Here is a 23,075-nt window from a genome sequence, read left to right as displayed (position 1 = left end):
ACCTGGTCCCCGGAGTTGGGTCTTTGCGTCTCCGTCATCCTCACCCCCGGCAGGACTTGTCCACAACTGGTGCCCAATGTGGGGCAGGGACCTAACCAGCATCCAAGGGACGGGTGAGTGACCCTCTGCAATGGGAAACCTTCTCCCCCACTCTCGAGCCCCATAGGCTCGAGCCCTGCATGCCCTATTGCAGAGTAGGCGAGTTAAAGTTTGTGAAAAGGATCTTTGTACGTACTGGGAAATCCTCTCAGGTTTCAACCCTTGGCTCCGGGATGTGCCTCTTTGGAACCCCAATACTTGGGCCTGAGCTTTCCAGAGCATTCGTTCGGCCAAAGTACATGGGGGACAAACCTTCCCTCTCGGCCTCATTCCTGCCCTGCTAGCAATACATGCCTGCCTGACCAGTGCTCCTCCTGGGGATCCTCCACCAGTGTCAAAAATATTGCAGGCTACCTCTCTCTGAGGAGCCCCTATCTCCCTATTCGCCCCCCTCCACTGAGGAGAAAAGCACTTTAGCCTCCGATTTTGACAAAATAGCGACTGAGTGTGCAGAAATGAAACCAACCGAATTGCTAACCGTGCCATCAGCTCTGCAGCCGGAAAAAGTGGAAGTCGCTACTTCCGCATTCCCTGCCGGGGCCGAATGCCCCACCCCAGCCTCTCAGACACCATTTTCTCCAACACGTGTTCCTGCTGCAGACCCATGGGCCAGCCTATACGCCCCCATGTGTCTTTTTTCTTTCTCTCTGTCCGTCTTGTCTATTTTTCTGTATCTCTCACTCTCTCTCTCCCTGCCCTGAAATGATGCTGGAAGGACCCAGCCACGGCACAGTGGCAGGGATCACACCCTCTTCTAACACAAGGGAGAGGTTATGCTTGTGTTTTTCAGCCAATTTGGATCCCAGGAACCCCCCAACCTGCTTGACAGTGTTTCTTGGGCACCCACTAAGTGGTTCAGTTTTCACCAGTCGAAAGCCAGAGCCCTGGCCTTCTCCACACCGACTATGCCTGAGGGATGGAGGTCTTCTGCACTCCAGAAGAAGATCTCATGGCCGGCATGCACACCCCATCACCTGGGGGGATGTGGAGGCTTTGGCGGGGCAGGCCAAGAGAATTGCCCCTGATGGGCCCCTAGGCTCTGGTGCTTATGTGTACTATAGTAACCGCTGACTCTCAGACGCAGGTAGTGGCAGCCTGGGGCTTAAGCCTGGCAGCACGAGCTGGTGTTTTCAGTTCATCTTTAGAGGATGAGGAGAATTGGGCTGGGGTTGTGATTTGCAGACTCCAGAAGGTAAACGGCAGCAGCTGTGGTGGGAGGATGAACGAAAGCCAGGCTTGCATTGCCAAGTGGCTACTGGAATGGCAGGGAGTGCCTGCTAAGCTACTGGTGGGTTCGCTGACATTTTGTGACATAGGGGTGAATGCCATCATGCTCTCTGGAGCAGAGATGGAAATGCTGGCTGCCATGCCATGTGCTCCTCTTTGGGACAGTGTAAGACTTGCCAGGACAGCAGGGATGAGGGGGGTGGCTGACACCTCATGTGCATGGACTGATTTCCTGGACAACGACCGGAGTAGGCACTGGCTCCTTTGTTAGATGGACTTACGGATTTTGGACAATGTGAAATACCCTGATGGGGGTGGGGAGCGGCTTAGCTGTAGGCCATCCCCTGCCCCAGGAAGCTTTTCCCATGGCTAGAAAGAAGGCCGAGGACATTTTGTGGTTTGGGCTAAGTGCTCAGAGACTGGTGAAATGTACCTTTGTAATTGTTGAAATTGTATAGTTTGTCATGTTGTTGTAATTTGTGTAATGTGCCTTGCAACCATATGCAGTATGCAGCCCATGGCAAGCCATCTGTTTCGTGTTTGGATGCTGGGACCTTTGGGGGAAGGGGGCATGCATGGACCTACGTACATTTTTTACAATCAAAATAGAACTGTGTTTAACGGCACCTAGAAGGTCTCTGTAACACAATGGGAGGGAAATGACATCCTGATCCCTAGGAGGAATCCCCTGTTTAAGACCTCCGTTCTATTTCCTAACTAGTCAAACATTACAGAAGCTTACCTCATTGTTTAATCCAGCTAATCTGTTAGCATATAGTATAATAGGTATTATAGTTGTTTTAGTTCTACTAGGGTTCCGTTGCATAATGCATAGCATTCAGAAGCTACAACAGCAAGCTGTCATTCATCAAGTCCAACTGGCCTTAATTAAAAGAGAAGGGGGAGATGTGGGTGGAGTGCAGAGCACATTCCTAGCAGCTGTGGCTGATGCAATGCTGTGAGAATACTCCAGCTCCCAGAAGCCTCCTGGGCACACCCAGGAAGGGAGCTCACCCACTTTAAGGAAGTGACTCAGTGCCAACCACACAGCTCCCTGATCTTTTCAGCCATTGGCTATGAAGGACACGCTGTAACATCCTATAAGCTGAACCCATGTATATAAGCTAGCTTACTTCCTGAATAAAGTGGATCTGTGTCACTGAACCTGGTACCTGGAGTCGGTTCTTTGCATCTCTGTCGTCCTCGCCCCCGGCAAGACTTGTCCACAAAAACTAGCCTGTGCAATAAAGTCATAGAATTCATATTAAAAGGATAATATCTGCTGTCCTAAGAAATTCTTAAATCTAAACTCTCAGTATTATCTGCCCTCCCTCTAGCAGGTTTCAGCTATTTGCTTCCAAGTTTAAATTTACCAGCTTGCACAAAGTTCTTATTTTAATATGAATGCAGTTAAATCTCCATTCAAAAAGACTATGTTAGCTTTGACATCTCCTGAACTGGGTAGAAATGCTCTGATGCCATGTGGATGATCTGTTTTAGCAAAAGCATTCTGATGCCATGTGGATGATCTGTTTTGGCAAAAGTTTTCTGAGTTTTTAGGCATTTGGTCCCCACTGGATTCCTTGTCACTCAACCTGTTTTTTCACTTTATTCCTCTTAGACTAAAAGGTGGAGATTTTACATTAATTTATATAATTTGAGCCACTAATAAGAGCAAGTTTATCTTACTTGCATTATGAAATTAAGCACAAATAGAAACTGTTACCAGTACTACCTGTATATTGTTGAAGAAGTGTCACTTTTAAAAATAAAATTGATACCATCAAAATTTAAAGTCACATAATGTATTTTGTAGTTTTAATTATAGTTGTTAATAAAGCACTAGTTTTTCTTTTAAGAAAAAAAACACAAATCAAACAAAAAGGTTAAAACTTCACATTGTTAAATGTCTTTTATAAAATAATTTAAGAAAACAATGTTTTAAAAATTGACTCCTTCAGAATCCAAAGTTGAGATTTCATTTGACTAAAATTGTTGAAAACTCAAATCTGAAAATTATTTGGACATTTTTTTAAGTCCAACAAAGCTGTATTTCCTCAATCATGCACCCGAGCCTGTATTTTTTGTAGTTGTGTTTGTAGGCAAAAATGTGCTAAAGACCTATGAATTATAGAACCAAAACATTTTAGGTACATTAAAACTGGTACTATTACAATGAGAGTAGTTTATGTACAAAAATGTAAGACCTAAAAGAAGAATTTCTGAGTAGTTTTTCTGCCTAGAAGAGTCCTACAATTGCAATAATTTACTGATAAGACTCCATATGATTTCACTGATGATAATGTTTATACATTTTTTTTCTGGAAAGAATCATAAGAGTATTACTGGTTGCTTACTTTGTAATAGTTACCCTTCTTCATAGTCACAGGAAACCCAGTTTTGTCTACCCCACAAAACCTGGTTTTCCTTCAGACCACAGTGAGTTTTGAACGGACTTAGCCAATAATGGGAATTCCTTTTATTTTCCTTGTCAATAATTGTTATACAAATGAGTATATGATGCAGTCTGGCCAAAGAGATATCAGGGAAAGTCTGCTGAGAAACCTCTAAGAAAGATTTCAATTTGTGCTTATAACCTTTACTCTAGACTGCCTAAAAGAATGAACAGAGATAAGAAGCACTGATTGTGTTCTTCTTTTAAGATGTGATTGGTTTTCTTCTTGATAAGTCCTGCAAGACTGAAATTGTCTTCCTTTACTTACACCAAGGAACACTGTCTTGACTACTGATGTTACGTGTAACTATGCTGTAGGGAAAAGTAAAATGTTCTCATGCCCATATGTGAAATTTCTCTTAGAAAACTTTCTCATGGTCTGCTTTAGAAATTTTCATGGTATCGGTATTGGTTTACATAAAATCCCTTTGTGAGTTGAAAGTCTCAAATAGTAAGCACTACAGGTCATATTTTCAGACTGTTACCATGATATGTGATACTGGTGGTAAAAGCAGGGGACATCTGTTGTACTCTAAGGTAGCATGGTGTAGTGTATAGGAAACTGAATTTGTAGTTAAAAGACAGATATTCCAGCCCAAGCTCTGACACATCCTGATTGTGTGACTGAACAATCCCTCAGAGCCTCAGTTTCCACACCAGTCAAAAGGAGGTGAAGTTGTGGCTCATTCTCAGCACTTTTATTCAGTGTAGTATTGGAAGTCTTAGCCAGAAAAATTAAGAAAAATACATGAATGAATGAATAAATAAATGAATAATGACATACAAATTATAAATAAATTAAAACTGTCACTACTTGCAGATCACATTATGTAATATATAGAAAACATTAAAGACTGCACAAAAACACTGTTAGAACTAAAAAATTATTTCAGTAAATTTGCAGATACACAATCAATACATGAAAACTGTTGCATCTCTATAGACCGATGATGAACTATCAGCAAGAGAAATGAAGAAAACAAATCTCTTTTTACAAGGCATCAAAGACTAAAATATCTAAGAATAAATTTAAACAAAGAGGTAGAAGACTTTCACATTGAAAACTTTAAAATATTGATAAAATAAACAGAACAAGATACAGGTATATGAAAAAATATTCCAATTCTGAGTTCATGTATTAGAAAAATAATATTATTAAAATAACTATTCTACCCAAAGCAATCTACAGATTTAATGCAATCTGAATCAGAATTCTGATTCACAAAATTCGAAAAAAAAAATCCTAAAATTTGTGTGGACCAACAAGACAACAAACAGCCAAAACAATTTTGAGAAAGAAGAACAAAGCTGGAAACATCACACTCCCTGATTTCAAACTATACTACAAAGATCTAGTAATCAAAACAATATAGCATTGTCATTAATAGAGACACATAAGCCAATGGAACATAATGGAAAAACCCTGGCCAGGTAGCTCAGTGGATAAAGTGTCATCCCACTCACTGAAGTAATCAATAAGTGTACAACTAAGTGGAACAATGAGTTGATTTCTCTCTCTTTCTCAAATCAATAAAAAAATTAAAAAAGAAGAAAGCCCACAAATAAATCCACACATATATGGTCAATTAATTTATGACAGAGGAGCCAAAATTATACAGGGGGAAAAAGACAGTCTTTTCAATAAATGATGTGGGGAAGCTGTACAGCCACATACAAAATAATGAAACTGGACCTTTATTTTATGCCATATACAAAAATTAATTCAAAATGTATTAAAGAGTTAAATATAAGACCTGAAACCACAAAAAATCCTAGAAAATAAGCACAGTTGGTAAGCTCCTTAATGTAGGTCTTGGTGATGGTTCTTTGGACTTAACACCAAAAACAACGGTAAGAAAAGTAAAAACAAGTGGGACTGCATCACACTACTAAGCTTCTGCAGAGCAATAGAAACCATTAACAAAATGAAAAGACAATCAACTAAACGGTACAAAATATTTGTTAATCATATAGCCAATAAAAGGTAATATGAAAAATAAAAGTTCTCGATAACAAAGAAACAATATGTTTTTTCAAAGTGGCTAGAGAATCTGAATATACATTATTCCAAAGAAGACATACAGAAGTTTGATATTGCCTGATCTGTGGTGGTGCAGAGGATAAAACCGTGACTTGGAACACTGAGGTCACAGTTTGAAACCCAGCTTCGACCAGTCAAGGTGCATACAGGAAGCAACTACTATGAGTTAATGCTTCCTGCTTCTCCTCTCTTTCCTCTCTCTTCTCTCTAAAAATCAGTAAATAAAAAATTTAATAGGCCAATATTTACATGTAAAGACAATATCACTCATCATCAGGAAATGCAAACTAAAGCCAAAATTAGATATAATATCACACCTGTTAGAATGATAATTATCAAAAAGACAACAAATAACAAATGTTGGAGATGATAAGAAAGGAAAGGAATCTTTGTTTGGTGTTGATGGGAGTGTAAATTAATGTAGCCACTTTGGAAAAATAGTATGCAAGTTCCTCAAAAAATTAAAAATAGAATTATCATATGATCCAGCAATTCTACTTCTCAGTGATTAACCCTACTTCATGTAGAAAATAAATTAAAGAAAACAAAAACACTAAGTTGAAAAAATATATGCACTTCCATGTTTATTGCAACATTACTTTTACAATAGCCAAAATATAGAAACAACTTAAGTGTCCATCAACAGGTGAATGAAGAAAATATAATATATAAATATATAAATAAATTAGAATATTTATATATCTATAATCTATATCTACATTTATATAATGGAATGATACTCAGTGATAAAAAATAATATATTGCCACTTGAGAAAATACTGATGGAACTTGAGAGCATTATTCTAAGTGGTATAAGTTAAACAGAGAAAGACAAATATTGTATGATTTTACTTACATGTGGAATGTGAAACACACACACACTCATACACAAAAACTTCATAGATGTGAAAAACACATTGGTGATTTTCATAGGTGAAGGATGGGAGGTAGCAGAAATATGTAAAGGAGGTAACAAGGTACAAATTTCCAGTTTTAAAATAAATAAATCATGGGGATGTAACGTACAGCATGGTGACTATATTAATAATACTATATTGTATATTTGAAAGTCAATGAGTAGATCTTAAAAATTCTTACCACAAGAAATAAATCTTTAACTATGTATGGTGACAAGTATTAACTAGATTTATTGTGGTGATCATTTTGTAATATATACAAATATTGAATCATTATGTTTATACCTGAAACTAACATAATGTTGCATGTCAATTTTACTTTCATGGATAAAAACTTTAAAAATAAGCAATGAGGTAGGTGTTAGAGATGAACATTTATTTCCCAGTGCTAATGTTTTCATGTAGAGGTAGAATTGCCTAGAAAAGAATTTTCTGCATTTTGCCCTCATCCATCTTTATTTTCTCCCTACCACAACACCAGGAAGTTTTCCCTCTACTGGTGAATCTAGGAGCAGTGTACTTCTTCTGTCTGGAATCTCAGAGCCACAGGTTGAGTGTATTCTGTCTGATCTGGGGCAGTTTTGCCTTATGGAGTAGACTTACCAGGGGTTCAGTTCAACTCAGGAGGAAGAATATAAAAGAAAATCCATTTGGCTCACCAAAATGACTCACATTATCAAAAGCTTATTGGTTGTAAAAAAATGTTTGAAAGTTGGTAAGTTCTGCTGTGATGTATATAACATTTTGTAGGCTCAAGTGAAGTAAAAAATGTAAAACTGATGTCATTCGATAGTGATGACATTTATTACTTTTCTATTGCTAAAGACTTCAAACATCTTCAGAAGAATAGAATTCATATATTTCTGTATTTTCGAAATAACATAAAGTTGGGAAGATCAAAAGGTTACTGAAAAATTTTTAAGTGGTAGAGTGGAGGCATGAGATTGTAAAGACAATATAAAGCCCCCTTAATTTTCCACTTACTTGCTTCCTCTTTCTTCCTAAAGAGAAGCAGGTGTCAACAACCAACAACTAACACAATCAATGAGTTTGGTTGAATATTGGCTAGGTATTTGCTCAGACTCATGCTAGACCAGGGGTCTGGAACCTTTTTGGCTGAGAGAGCCATGAACACCACATATTTTAAAATGTAATTCCATGAGAGCCATACAAGGACCCGTGTACCTTACGCATTATCCAATAAAAATTTGGTGTTGTCCCAGAGGACAGCTGTGATTGGCTCCAGCCACCCACAACCATGAACATGAGCAGTAGGAAATGAATGGATTGTAATACATGAGAATGTTTTATGTTTTTAATGTTATTATTATTTTTATTAAAAATTTGTCTGCGAGCCAGATGCAGCCATCAAAAGAGCCATATCTCGCTCACAAGCCATAGGTTCCCGACCCCTGTGCTAGACACTGTGTAGATATAAAGCATGAGGCTCTGGCCCCGTTCTTTAGAAATACTGTCTAATATAGTTATGGAGATGAAATACAGTCACATACATGCAGTGTCATTGGATAACAGAAGAAAGAGTACATGAAGTTCGTGTTGGTGGAGGTAAAATAATGGGAGAACTGTGTTCCAAGAGAGGGCCATGGAGGAACAGATTTTTTGTTCTGTACTTATCTTTTTTTTTTTTTCTTTTTTAGGAGAGAGAACTTTTTTTTTTAAATTTTTTTTATTTATTATTTATTCATTTTAGAGAGGAGAGAGAGAGAGGGAGAGAGAGAGACAGGGGGGAGGAGCTGGAAGCATCAACTCCCATATGTGCCCTGACCAGGCAAGCCCAGGGTTTCAAACTGGTGACCTCAGCATTTCCAGGTCAACGCTTTATCCACTGCACCACCACAGGTCAGGCGCTCTGTACTTATCTTTAAGAAGATGGTTGTACTTAAGACTTCCTCAGGATTTGCATGGTTCCAAGACAAGGTGCACTATAAGTCATACAGTATCTCATCAAATTTAAAAATGACATTCCAACTAATGAAATCACATGAGTATCAACTGGAGCCATCTCGAAGGAGAAAAGTCTATGTGGAAATCCTAAGGAGTGGAGGGATGGAGGCAGAGCTGGTCCCATCTGCTTTACTTAATGAGGTTTACATTTTGCTTATGTAAACCTTTTGCTTGCTTATGAACTTCAGTTTTAGTTCAATTCAACAATTTTATTGAGCCTCCTCTTTGTACAAGCAAAAGACTAAACACTGGAAAAGATTCAAATGTGAGGGCTCATAGATGTAAAAGATAGATATATGTGGAATTGACTATAAACAAGACACTATTTATAATAGTATATCATACAAATTTAGTTAATTATTTATAAGCATAAGTGAGTCCCAGAATCACTTTCCATTTCTGCAGAAGTACTGAGACTTGATTTGTCACTTAAAACTAGTTCTGCCTTTCTTTTCCAGGCAGGCAAGCCAGAAGTAAAAACACCAGAGAAAACCCTTGCACACAGAAAACACGAAAATGAAGAGGACAATGTAAGGACTAATGATTAAGAGCAATGTCAATATTGTTTTAGTTTATGGTCCAGTTTGTGATGAGAACTTTACTATCATATGCTATAAACTATCAACACACAAAATATAATAGATGTGCTTTGGAGAGTTTCATCATAACTTTTTTTTGGATGCTTAAGATGAAAGTATGATTTAGAAACACTATTCTCAAGAGAATATGCTCATTAAAACATACACAGAGAAACAAATTATGTGCTTAGTTGATTTGTTGGGAGACTTTTTTAACTTCTTTGAATTTCTTATACAAACAATTATAGTTACCTTTACTTTGAATTGCTGGGGAAAGACTTTTGGCTATATTTGGGATGCAGATTTGGAATTCAATGTTTTTTTGTTTGTTTGTTTTTTCTGGCAGAGTTGTATTTGGAAGAAATTGCTGTGCAGATGGCACAATCTGTCTACAGTCTCAGTACATTTATCATAGTATGTATTGAATATTATTGTTAATAAACCCTCACTTCCTCTTCCAAATTTATCCATGTTCAAAATTGTATAAAATATTGTACTTTACTCATGAGTAAACTGACCTCCTGTGTCACCTTTAAATATACATGTATTTTTTTCTGTGAATTTCTCATTGTTGTTCAATAACAAATCTTGGCATCAATTGAGAACTGATTTTCAAGTTATTCATAAATAAACAACCAAGTAATATATCAATCAACGTCAGTGAACTAAAAGTTTCGACCAAAAAGGTTGCTGAAAGGGAGACTAAATAAGAGTACATCAGGATAGTATACATTGTAGCTGCCTTGCAAGGTTGACAGAAATGGGAAATTAAGCATTTCATAGCCCAGATAAATAGAAGTTCTTCTCACAGCTTAAAGGTCAAGGAGTAACATCATACTGGGAAGAAGGAAAAGACTATACATATTTATAATGAATGTTGGTATTTGTTTAAGCAACCATTTCTATTATAAATGCCACTATTCTTATCTTCCCCATTTGGTAGAATCTTTTATGTTGTAAATCCCAATGTCAATATTAGGGACAAAGTAACTTGTTTTATTTAATTGCAGCACAAACAAAACATAGAAGTGACCACATCCTTCCCAGACCGTGTAGACAATTTACATAGGATTTTTCTTAATATGGTGGAGGGAATTACAAAATTTACTTGCTAAAACAAAAATACTAAAATTCTCAGAAGATAATTCTCCTAACTTGCAAGTCAAGAATATAATTGATGTGTTGATGCAAAATGGTACAGAAACTCACAGACTACAGTGTTCCTTTGTACAAGAATTCCCTTTTGCTCTATAATAGAAACATGACAAACACACTAAAATATAAGCAGCATGTTCGATGAATTTGAATTTAGGTTAGAAAATTGTCAACCAGGATTTTACAATCATGATCTGACTTAATTTGTTGGAACTGACTGTGTCATTTACCTGACAACAATGTAGCTTAGAGAATTTTTTACTGTGTATGCTTTTTTTAGCCTTAATATTTAAAATATGCCATCATACTTTGAAAAAAAAGTTAAAGGCTTTGAAATATGATTACATTAGAGTTAACCTAAAAATAGTGAAATAAAAATCAAAAACAAAATTGCATTTGGAAAGCAATCAAGTTTATTTACATGTCATAAAACAATTTGGAATTGTGTGTTCTTTATTTTTTTTTGACAGAGTCAGAGAAAAGGACAGAAAGAGACGAGACAGACAGACAGGAAGAGAGAGAGATGAGAAGCATCAATTCTTTGTTGAGACACCTTTGTTGTTCATTGATTGCTTTCTCACATGTGCCTTGACTGGGGGGAGGGGCTACAGCAGAGCCAGGGACCTTTGGCTCAAGCCATTGACCATGGGGTCATATCTATAATCCCATGCTCAAGCAGCAACCCTGTGCTCAAACTGATGAGCCTATGCTAAAGCCAGCGACCTCGGGGCTGTGAACCTGGGTCCTCCGCATCTCAGTTCGATGCTTTATCCACTGCACCACCACCTGGTCAGGCGAATTGTGTGTTCTTTACATCTAAACTAAGAGCATAATATGTTGAGCTCCCAATAAAACTAATTATTAGAGTAAAAATAATATCTGACTTAATAATCATTAATTAAAATACAAATGTTTATGCTTTCATTGAATAAGAATATAACTATAAAATTAGAAAGACATCTTATTATTTAATCAGTAATATATTATAAGACAACTGAACCACTTGGACATTCTTCAAAGAAATCCTGAAGCATGACTTGAATTTGTCCCTTGGATTACTCAAGACTGAGACTTTCTGTAAAGTTTGATCAGATAAAAAATGTTCAGATATTGATTCATAACTCTATTTTAAAAATTCCCCAGTTATTCTGCAACAGGATAAGAATTTTTACAGTTTTAAACAGGTGCTTTGAAAGTGCAAATAATTTCACTAGATTTTTTAGTTACTCTTAATGAAAAAAAAAGGTGACTTCTAGAAATTAGGGTAAGGCAACTTTAATCTTCATCTTGAAGCTAAGACCACGTCACTGTGGAGAGAGATTGAAATCTATTCTTATATTTAAGAAAATGTTGCATCCTTAAATGGAGTCAAGAAATAAGAATCTGTTCCAGAAAGTGAGTTGCTCTCTATTACACTGTGTGAAGCTCTAGCTCTCCTCCCAGTAATGAGCCTCCTATACAAAGAAATAGTGGCTGTAGAAAATGGCCTGACCCTTTAAAGATTAAAACCAAGTTCTTGGAATTATACCAGAAACAGATGGCTGGCCAGTTCTCCCTGTCTGCTTCTCTGATGCTAAAAGCAACTGCACAACTCAGGGGAAATATGCTTTAAAATGAATAGTCTATAGCTAGCAAAGTTTTACTCGGGTGTCAAATGATTTTAGTCCTGAAGAAAAAGCTAGTCAGGAATCTGCAATATAGGCAGGGAATCATGCTTCATTTCCCTAGAGAATATATTGGTTATTTTTCTTGCTTTCAAACCAGCGGGGAGGCAGTGAGACAGACTCCTGCATGCACCCGACCAGGATCCATTCAACATGCCCACCAGGAGAAGATGCTCTGCCCATCTGGGGCATTGCTCAGTTGTAGCTGGAGCCATTCTAGCACCTGAGGGGGAGGCCTTGGAGCTGTCCTCAGTGACTGGGCCAACTTTGCTTCAATGGAGCCTTGGCTGCGAGAGGGGAAGAGAGAGACAGAGAGAAAGGAGAGGGGGAAGGATAGAGAAGCAGATGGGCACTTCTCTTGTGTGCCCTGACTGGGAATTGTACCAAGGACTTCCACACGCCAGGCCGACACTCTACTGCTGAGCCAGCCAACCAGGGCTACTAGCTTCCTTCTTAATATTCCATTTTCTTTAATATTAGCCAGACAATATAGTGTTTAAGAGTATAAACACTAGAATCAGACCACCTAGGATAAAATTTGATCTTGGGCAAGTTACCTAACCCCTTGGAAATTCAGTTTTTTCATCAATAAATTGAGGGATTTAATAATACCTTACAGTGTGTTAGTTAGATTGAATGACATAATCAGTTTAGTGGGCTGAACACAGAAGTCTAGCTTATAACGTGTTCAACAAAGGTATAGTATTGTTATCAAGGGCACCATCATTCCCCCAATCTTGAGTTCCCTTTTATTCCAAACAGAATTATTTTTCTAAGTTTTTTTTTTTCTCTGTATGATCTATTCTTGCACCAGACCTTATAAAGTGTGGCTCCAAAATACCTCTGGATGGTGTCTCTTTATTTTAACTATTGAAATCATGAATTTATTCTACCACTTCTCACCTAGAATAGGGAGTGCCTCCTAACTGATTTCCTAATTCAACTTGCTGTCATGTTAATAATTTTAAATAGAATGCTGGATCTGAAGTCATTGTAGATGAGCTAGGAATTTAAACATTCTTAGTATCATTGGTGGTGAGTGGAACTACTCTGCTGCTTTGTAAAATTACTACATCCTATTCCATAGCACAGGACCAGTGTTCCCTCTCCAAAAAATGGAAAAATTGTGACAAATATGTCATTGCCAAGGGGGCAGTGATAATATGCTATATAAGGGCAAAGTTTTCACCACAGCATTCTCATTGCTAATCACAGCACAAGACAGATCTTTAGTAAATATTTGACAAATATATAAATAATTTAATGAACGAATGTTATCATGATACCACAAGTAGCCTTATTTTTGTGTTATTAAGTTTTTGGTCATTTCACATCATCCAAAGAGTATTTATATTGTTGCTTGGCATCTGATTGTATGCCATGTTCCATTTAGTCCAAGTTGTGATTATTTAGTCATCATCTGGCATGTGAGAACAGGGAAGTCATTTATAAACTTGAATGGTGAGCATTCAGACATGATTAACAATGTAAGCTGAAATCAGCATGGCAGCCAGATCCTGACAGTTTCCAAATACAAGAAAGTGAAAAGAATTGATTCTGAGAAAGAAAAAGTTGTTGCTGGGAAAAAGAGAGTACAGGAAAGAGCTTAGCCAATAGGAACATTATTTTTAGTAGATAGAAATATGTTCACTACTAGTTTCAGCCCAATAAAAAAGTGGCAGATTATATTTTGAAATTCAAAAACCATTCAGGAGCTATATGCTCTTCCTGAAATGTACACTAACAATGGGTGTTGTCGCTACTTTATGATTCTAATACAGTATTGCTTATTTATATTGAGAGGGTACCAGCTGTAACCGCTAACTTATGCCTTACATAAGTATTGGTGACTTTCCTAAAAGGGGGCATGGCATAAGTAAACTAAAGATGGCCAAAGTTACAAAATCCAATAGAGAGTTAAATGTCAATTTATGAGACTATTCTTAGAATTCTGACCCCAGATGTCTGTTCTGCAGCAGCTTTAGAAGCTAAAAGATAGTTAAAAGATTTTATAAAAATAGATCATTCTTATAACCTTGAAATATGAGTACGTTAGAGACTGTCCTAGCCTTTTCATACTTAAAATGTGTCTTCCTGCATTATCCTAAATCAGGGGTCAGGAACCTATGGCTCGTGAGCCAGATGTGGCTCTTTTGATGGCAGCATATGGCTCGCAGACAAATCTTTAATAAAAATAATAATAACGTTAAAAATATAAAACATTCTTATGTATTACAATCCACTCATTTCCTACCACTCATGTTCATGGTTGTGGGTGGCTGGAGCCAATCACAGCTGTCCTCCGGGACAACACCAAATTTTTATTGGATAATGCGTAACGTACATGGGTCGTTGTATGGCTCTCACGGAATTACATTTTAAAATATGTGGTGTTCATGGCTCTCTCAGCCAAAAACTTTCCCCACCCCTGTCTTAAATGGTCCTCACAGCAATGGGATGAAAATATCACACCACTCTGCTTAAGAAGAAACTAAGTCCCAAACAGATGAGATGGCAAGTTCAATGTCACATACCCAACAACTAATCATATAGTTGCTTGGTTGTTACTAGAGTTTGGAACTATACATCTGTAAAATGGAAATAATCCCTGCCCCTTTTGCCTGGCCATCTTTCAGGGAAGATAAGATAAGATAATGCATTACTATATCAACTAGCACTTTGCAATTGGTAGGTAACTGCATAGAAGAAACAATTTGTTCAGCCATCTGTATGATGTGGATCACAGGGTCAGACTATCATAGACTCTAAGCTGATATGTCATAAAGGTGATGGAAAACAGAAGGTACCTATAAGGAGAAACATTTTAGGATGTTGAGGTTTCCTGAGCTTACACTAAAGTTTGCCTGATATATGTTAAATTATGGTGGCCTGACTTGAACACAGAATAAGTGAAAGAACACAAATGTTAATATTTCTATGCAAACTCAAACATCTGGCCCTGTGTACAGCATAGGCTGCCCACTGTTTTCTCCCTCTACCTTCCCATCTGTGGTCTGAGAAAACAGAGGCTGTCTTCACAAAGCTCAAACAGTGGAAACAGGTTGTGGGCTTCAGAGTAATTCAGTGGGAAAAACTCCAACCTGGAATTCCTTGTATAAATGGGTGGTGACTCTTATATTTAAGTCTTTTTAATAAGCGTGTGAATAGATAGGGAATTCTCAGCACAATCTGGATTTTTTTTTTAAGTATTAAACCGCTTTCACACAACAAGCCACTCTAGTGGCTTTGGCAGCAAGACTATTTATAAATTCTTTATCACTACCAGCCCCAGTCATCAAACTTCTAAGCATGAATTTCACATAGTGAGATTCTCTATCAATGTCACCAATCAGGGAGAACTGATTGTGAAGAAAAAAGATGATTACACTGGCTGAAAATGTAAATGTTCCACTAATAATTTATAACTCAATCCCTTTGAGATTATTGTTGTTTCCCACCAGAGCTGGGTTAATATATAGATAAATTCTGTATCCTTTAATCACACTTCCACATCCCTAAACACAGAGGTGCATTCATACCCCCCCTCCTTTTTCCTGCAGATTTCACAGCTGGTGGTTGAAGAGAAACAAACTCTGGGCTGAATTGTTACTCTGGGATCCTTGACCTGAGAGTGTGAAAAAACATTGATTATTTTAGGGATTCACTATGAACTTTGTCTTACTTTGTGTTTCATCATGTTTTGCCTGCAAAATGTGAAGTGGAAGAGGGAGGAGTCCAATAATTCTGATTTAACATTGATCTAGTTTGGGAAATTAAAATTACAAAACAAATGCCAAGAAAGAAAAAATTATTGAGGGAAGGAACCAAGTAACTATAAACAGGCTTCCAGTGTTCTTTAAAGAGAAGGTATTATTATAAAGCAACAGAAAAGTCATGAAACTGTACTTTTGGGACCGGGGTGGGTGCAGAGCTGAGGAAACTGGAGTTTCTGCCAAGTTCAAATTCCCGGCCTCACGGGGAGCCAGGCCCAGGTTTGGGAAAACAGAATCCAGGTCAGGGGCTCCTGCGGCCTGAACAGAGGCAGAAAGACACGACAGGCAGGGTTCCTTCCTGTGTTGTTCTTATCTGAGGGCGCAGATAGTGTGTGGGAACACGCCTGGAGTGCAGGTGAGGCATGTTCAGCCCCCGAGGGCCATGAGGTCTCCTATTCCATCACGGACCACCCCCGCTCCGATCCCAGCCTTGGGACCCCCTCCCTCTCCTCCCCAGGCCCCTCCTCGGGCCCGCCCACGGTCTTCCACCCAGTTTAGGACTACATCATAAGTATCCCCAGCCCCAGGCTTGCAGCAGCAGACGACGTAGAGAATAGGTGCTGCTAGAGCTAGCGCTATCTTCTCTTCCAACCTGCAGCCCAGGACGTTGATTCGAGCCGCGCCTTACCGCGCAGCCCGAAGATTCACCATGGTGAAAATCGCCTTCAACACACCCACGGCGGTGCAAAAAGAGGAAGCACGGCAAGACGTGGAGGCCCTTGTAAGCCGGACCGTCCGAGCCCAGATCCTGACCGGCAAGGTAGTGGTCCCCAATCCACTCCTGACTGCCTGTGGCTGTCGGGAAGATGGGGAAGGGGTGGTTTGCAAGGAAGAAAATGGGAAAGTGCAAGGACAAAAGGAAAGCTGCCCCAGTATTCTTGAGTGGTTCCCTCTGTATTATTGTCCCTCGGGTTTGCCAAGTCTCCCCTGAACCATCTAGTCGCTCCACATTCTGCTTGCGGGGTGCTGCAGGTCTCTTAGCATCTCCGCACGTCGTGCCACGTTCTGTTGATTCCAGACCACGCCGTGTACCTAAGGGTGATGCTGGAGGGAGTGTGAGGAGAATCCCTGGGACCTCATGTTACATTGTCTTGGGGAACATGTAAGCGAATGGGGGTCAATAAGAGGCACCCTGCCACTCCCCAGCTCCAGGGACCCACATAACCTCCTTAGGGGCGGAGCTGACACTCAGAGAGTTAAACTCTCTTTCTTTTTGACTTGTATGAAGTTTTGCGTTATCTAACTCTTTGTAGAATCAATGAGTGTTTGCAGGGTGGGCGGATAAGCAAAGCGCCGCTATGACTGGAAGGATATGGCTTGGGCAGTCTGTGTTTGTGTTTGCCTGTGCATATTTTCAATTTCTCCCTGGTCATAAGTGGGGTTAAACTTTCGGTGAAGGAGTTGTCAAAATTTAGGTTGGTTTTAGTTAGAATTTGGGATTTTTACTGTTTCCTCTTACTGCCAGAGTCTTATATGTTTTCACAGTGGCATTTTCTAAAGAAAACACTCTTGTGTAAAAAGAAATTTTGAGCGTTTCTTTTTTCTTCTTTTACTACTTCCTTTTTAAGCGATATACCCTCTAGCCTTGTTCCCCATTGAAAGATCTGTCCGACGTCCAACCTTGTAATTTAAGCTCCTAACGTTGCCAGGAAGTAAGAGTTTTCTCAAAAAAAAAAAAAAAATGTTAGCCATTATTTATTTAGTCAAATTTCCATTACCTTTAAAAATCTAACATGTTTTCACTGTTTATAAACTATTCTTCATTTTCTTCAATAAAATCTCAATGTTGAAAAGGGACAATCGTATTTTCTTCTTGTTCTAGAAAATCTGTGCAGTGTTGGAGTTTGCAGATCTGCCCTAACTTATCTTGTTCTCTCCATAAAGTTTTCACTTTAGTGTTCAGAGTAGGGATTTGAAAAGTGCTTTGAGTGAATCCAGAATTCATGCCGTCAAACTTGATTATGCACACAATTTGAAATGCTAATGTACTTATGTAGAATTTTTATCACATAAATTTTTAATATTTAACCTAGCAATAAAACTAGCTTTTGTGTATTATGCATTGTTGTGGTTTTGATTAAATGACAGGTCAAATAGTCAAATATGTAATTGTCCTACTTACTGTGTAAGTGAAACATACTCAGATTTTTGGGAGGTCTAATTAGATGCCAGTAGTTAAATATAGCCACACAGTAATCCTTTTTCACTATCAAAAACTTCATGACTTGTAGTCAGAGTCAGTTAATATGGAAGTAATACTTCTGCCAGGTCTATGGTATGATGAGGAATAAACAAAAATGAATATTTGCACTATGATTATATTTCTTTGATAGGTGTTGGAGAAGCTTCCACAGGATTTTGACCTGGCTACTATATAAGATATTGTTTTAATATTTGACAGAGTATATTGTGATGAATTGCTCAGTTTATTAGAGATTGAGCACAATAGAATAATGGGTCAACAGTTATGTACAATGATTTTAAAATACATTTCAGAGAGAAATTAGCTATGGTAAGTGGCAACCCTTACCACCCTGAAACCCAACAGATTTAAATGAAAAAAAAAATCCTTTATTCCTACAATGGTGGGAAATTTTATGAAATTGAGAATATAATGCTCAGATCTTGCTTAATTGAAAATTCCATGACTTTTTCAAAGGAGAAATTAAATTGCACTGCAAATTGTTCTTTTCTTGTCTTAGTAACAACAACAGAAAGAATTTCTGTAAGAACTTCAAATTAAGTGATTCTGTTACAGATAAGTCATTTCATCTTTCTGGACCTCAGTTTAATAATCTGAAATTTAACTTCTAAGCTTCTCGCTCTAGATTACAGTGATTCACAATTCACTGTGTGTGTGTGTGTGTGTATATATATTTCTTTTTAGTGTTAATCTTAGTTTAGATTTTACTAAAAATAATTTAAAATTTATGAAAATTATTTAGACATGGAAAAACCTCCAAGACCTATAGAGTATTAATAGAGGGTTTGACATTAAATAAAATTAACTAAGAAAATGTGAATACCAAATTTCTTTGAATTTTAAATAAAAATAATTTCTTTAACAAACCATTTACCAAATGATTGCCTCTCCTCAGAATATAATCATTTATTTCCACCAGTAATCGAAGTTCAAGACCCATAAATATTATAGCAGTTATAATAGAATAGAGTTAATAGTTTCCAAAAACTAAAAAAAAATTATTTACATATCAGTATGTGTGATTTAGCTTTTATTGACAGAGACTAGATTTGTTGACTTCATTTATTCTGCTTTTGAGTAATAATGCTGCTTAGGGCATAATGTGACATATAAGAATGGGGTTGGAGAATTCTTTGGCCCACTACCCTGAGAAAAAATAGTGAATTAGTCAGTTACTTGTTTGTTTAGTTCTTGTTCCAAATCTTAAACAAATTATGAATTTAACAGAATTTTACAGTTATTATTATACAAACAGCTTTTGTGTCTCACTATGGCAAGTGCTATACATTAAAATCTAGTGTTTTGCCCAGAACTTGGAAAATACTTTTTGATTAATTCAATACACAGCTATAGAACATCGAGTGATGTTAAGAAGCCTACTTTCTTATTACTATTAGGAACATTATGAAATGTAGCTCATCCTTAATATGTAAATTTCTAAAATAGGGGAAAATGGCATACTGTATATGTGCCTTATAGAACTCTTCTTGTAAAATGTAATTAAAACATTTTTTTCTGAAAATCAGTTAATAAATAGATCAAAGGTTATTAATTTACCATTAAGTTGGCAAAAAGGTTGATTTATGAAAATAAAGAAACATAATTATATGCCAGAAAATTAGTAATTATATCTCCGTACGAATCCCAAAGGTAGTGACTTCCATTTATTTAAAGAGGATAACATTGCACAGACAGTTATTTTAGCCGATTCTGGCAGTATGTATTTTGAAACAACTCAATATTTATATTTGGGTTTGGAAATGCCAGGAGGAAGATAAATATAATTTAAGATTTTCACAATTATTAAACATCAAAAATTGTCTTGAAATGATTTTAGGCTAAGATGAAACCACTTAAAAGTACCTTGGGTTTCAAAAGAGATAAATTGTACACAATAGCAACTATGTGTCTAAAAGTGCAACATGGTTTTTGTTTTTGTTTTTTAATAAATAGGAGCTTCGTGTTTCTACCCAAGAAAAAGATGGCTCCTCTGGAAGATGCATGCTTACCCTCTTAGGCCTTTCATTCATCTTAGCAGGATTTATTGTTGGTGGAGCTTGCATTTACAAGTACTTCATGCCCAAGGTAATAATAATTACAATTATAATCATTTAGATTGTTAATTGCTATACATTTAGTAGCAACTTAAATTATTTTGTGTTCCTTACCAGAGAAATGAAGATTTAGGGAAAGTTTGCAAGTTACCTTTACCTTATTAAATCGATTAGTCTTCATAGTGATAACTGTAATCAACAGTTCTCACCTTTTGGGTGAGGGAATAGAGGGTTTGAGCAAAAAGAGAAAACTCATGAGCACGGGCAGCAGTTTGATGATTGAGGGAGAGGTTGAAGAGGATATAGGGGGATAAATGGTGTTGGGCAGAGACTTCACTTGGGGTGGTGAACACAACTACAGTGTGTAGATGATGTTTTGTAGAACTGTGTACCAGTGTCAACCCAAAAATCCAATTAAAAGGGGAAAAAACAGCCCTCACTTTGTCAAATAGTACAATGAATTGATACTAGCATGAAAAATGGTTCAAATGTCATAGTGGTGCATTATTAGAAGGTTTTAAATCTTCCTTTTTGTCTTCTAGAGTACCATCTACCGTGGAGAAATGTGCTTCTTTGATTCTGAGGACCCAGCAAATTCCCTTCAAGAAGGAGAGCCTTATTTCCTGCCTGTGACTGAGGAGGCTGACATTAGAGAGGATGACAACATTGCCATCATTGATGTTCCTGTCCCCAGTTTCTCTGATAGTGACCCTGCAGCAATTATTCATGACTTCGAAAAGGTGAGTTTCTCATTCTTTTTAGTTATTAGCGAATTTTCAATTTTGTCTTAGTTTACTTGGCAAATATTAAATCTGTTCATAAATGTACATACTTTTGCAATAAGATGTTTTTCGTTCTTTTGTTATTAAAAATACAGTAGTTGAATTTGAACAAATACAGCTGTTTATTTTAATGGCATTTGGAAAATCTACAGCATCAATAATGTATAGATCACCCTTCCCCCTTTCTTACCAGGGCACGACTGCTTACTTGGACTTGCTGCTGGGGAACTGCTATCTGATGCCTCTCAATACCTCTATTGTTTTGCCTCCAAAAAATCTGGTGGAGCTCTTTGGCAAACTGGCAGTATGTATTTTGGATGTCAGATTTTCATATAAGCATTTCCAAATAATTTTGCTTTCTCATTTAAAAAAAATAATGATTTGAGCCAAAACATTCCATTTAATTGAAATAATTTTCAAATAAAAATATGCTGTTAATCTAAAAGGGCCCTTAAAACAGTTTATTTCAAAAAGTATATCTGCTATTAAGGATTTAAATAGCATTTTAAAGAATTTCTCACTTTAGTCTATTTTTATTTATTTTTTAAATGTTTTTATTATTTTTTTTTAGAGTGGCAAATCCCTGCCTCACACTTATGTGGTTCGTGAAGACCTGGTAGCTGTGGAGGAGATCCGTGATGTTAGTAACCTTGGCATCTTTATTTACCAACTTTGCAATAACCGCAAGTCCTTCCGCCTTCGCAGAAGAGATCTCTTACTGGGTAAGTAATTTATTCCTTCTTTTACCCTGTGTTTTGGGACTTTGAAGGAAAGTGAGGGTGGAGTATGGGGTGGCAGGGCGGGGGAATGGAGAACCATTCTAGATGTCACAAAATAAATTCCACAAAACTAAACAACCACTTTTTGCTGTGCTTTTTCTCATAGGTTTCAACAAACGTGCCATTGATAAATGCTGGAAGATTAGACATTTCCCCAATGAATTTATTGTTGAGACCAAGATCTGTCAGGAATGAGAAGCAACAGAAAAAAAAAAAGTATTCTTAGTAATAAGAAGTCAGATATTTACAATATGACTTCAACATTAAATTGTATGGAATATCAAGATATTTACTCATGCATTTACTCTATTCTTTATACTAAAATTAAAGGAGGGGGGAACCCTACTAACCACTGTAGGCTCTTGTCCATTTTTAGTTTAATTGGCATTGCTTGTTTGAAACTGAAATGAAACAATTCTTATATTTTTCTTATGAATTTATAGGGTTTAGATTTCTGAAAACAGCATGAATATGTCACCTAACATCCTGACAAATATATAAATTCCATCCTTTGTGTTCTTTTTTAAGTAAGCTCTTCTTTCAGTTATAGAATATGTTTGAAATATAAATATTTAAATTTGTTTTTGACCTTTTTTTTCTGTGAAGCATGTCAAAACTCTAACCATTGTTAAGGTATTTTTGTGTATGTGCCACTTTCTTGAATTTAAAAATTGCATCTTTGCATTTTTATTAGGTGCTCAATAATAGATATAACTTACATGTGAAAAATTTTTATAAAGAAGTCATTTTCACTAATGCAGTGATTCTTTCTCACTGATACCTGTATGTGAAATCCACAAAACTGTAGAAGTGCCAAATGCTGTAAGAAATTTAGGTTGTATGAATTCTACAACCCTATAATAAATTTTACCGCATTTAACTACTGTTTCTCACTTGAATTATATTTAGTGTGGAGAATTAGCATTTCTTATTTAGCTTTTGTCTACCTATAATAGATCTAAAATGAGCTTGTTTCTACCCTTACTTATGCCTCCATCATTTATACATTATAATATCATATATTTTACTCTTCTTATGAGGTTATATCAAGTACTCTTTTTTAAAAAAACCATAATTAACTTACATGTAAATTCAACTATTTGTAAGAGCCTTCAAGACCATAGCAATTTCAAACATTTTTTTTAAGTGAGAGTAGGGGAGATAGAGAGACTCCTGCATGATCCCTGACTGAGATCCACTGGCAACCCTTGTCTGGGGCCAATCCTCTGACTATCTGGGGCCACTCACAACTGAACCATTTTTACCACCTTAGACAGAGTCTCGATGGAGCCATCCACAGCACCCAGGGTGACGGGGTGATGTGTTTGAATCAATTGAACCATAGCTACGGGAGGGAGAGAGAAAAGGGAGGGAGGAGAAGCA

At 37.1% G+C, this 23,075-nt stretch overlaps 1 protein-coding gene across 4 annotated transcripts; it reads left to right on the top strand.

The window, feature by feature from the left end:
* ITM2A (integral membrane protein 2A) lies at positions 1-22,572 on the top strand. Of its 4 annotated transcripts, XM_066357266.1 has the most exons (8): positions 1-113; positions 9,163-9,234; positions 16,473-16,637; positions 20,031-20,162; positions 20,674-20,871; positions 21,107-21,217; positions 21,485-21,635; positions 21,799-22,572. In XM_066357266.1, exons 3-8 carry the CDS (start codon positions 16,524-16,526, stop codon positions 21,885-21,887), a joined length of 795 nt encoding a protein of 264 aa, XP_066213363.1. In that variant the 5' UTR covers positions 1-113; positions 9,163-9,234; positions 16,473-16,523; the 3' UTR covers positions 21,888-22,572. The 4 variants fall into 4 exon arrangements, with proteins under 4 accessions (XP_066213363.1, XP_066213362.1, XP_066213366.1 ...); XM_066357265.1 differs by lacking the exons at positions 1-113; positions 9,163-9,234 and adding an exon at positions 16,094-16,229; XM_066357267.1 differs by lacking the exons at positions 1-113; positions 9,163-9,234 and having other exon boundaries at positions 16,356-16,634.
* The last annotated feature ends 503 nt before the right edge of the window (positions 22,573-23,075 follow it).

This window comes from Saccopteryx leptura, chromosome X (genome assembly GCF_036850995.1).
Source record: "Saccopteryx leptura isolate mSacLep1 chromosome X, mSacLep1_pri_phased_curated, whole genome shotgun sequence".
Taxonomy (NCBI): domain Eukaryota; kingdom Metazoa; phylum Chordata; class Mammalia; order Chiroptera; family Emballonuridae; genus Saccopteryx; species Saccopteryx leptura.
Note: the sequence above shows the minus strand (reverse complement) of the source record. Positions and strands in the feature narration are given on the sequence as shown.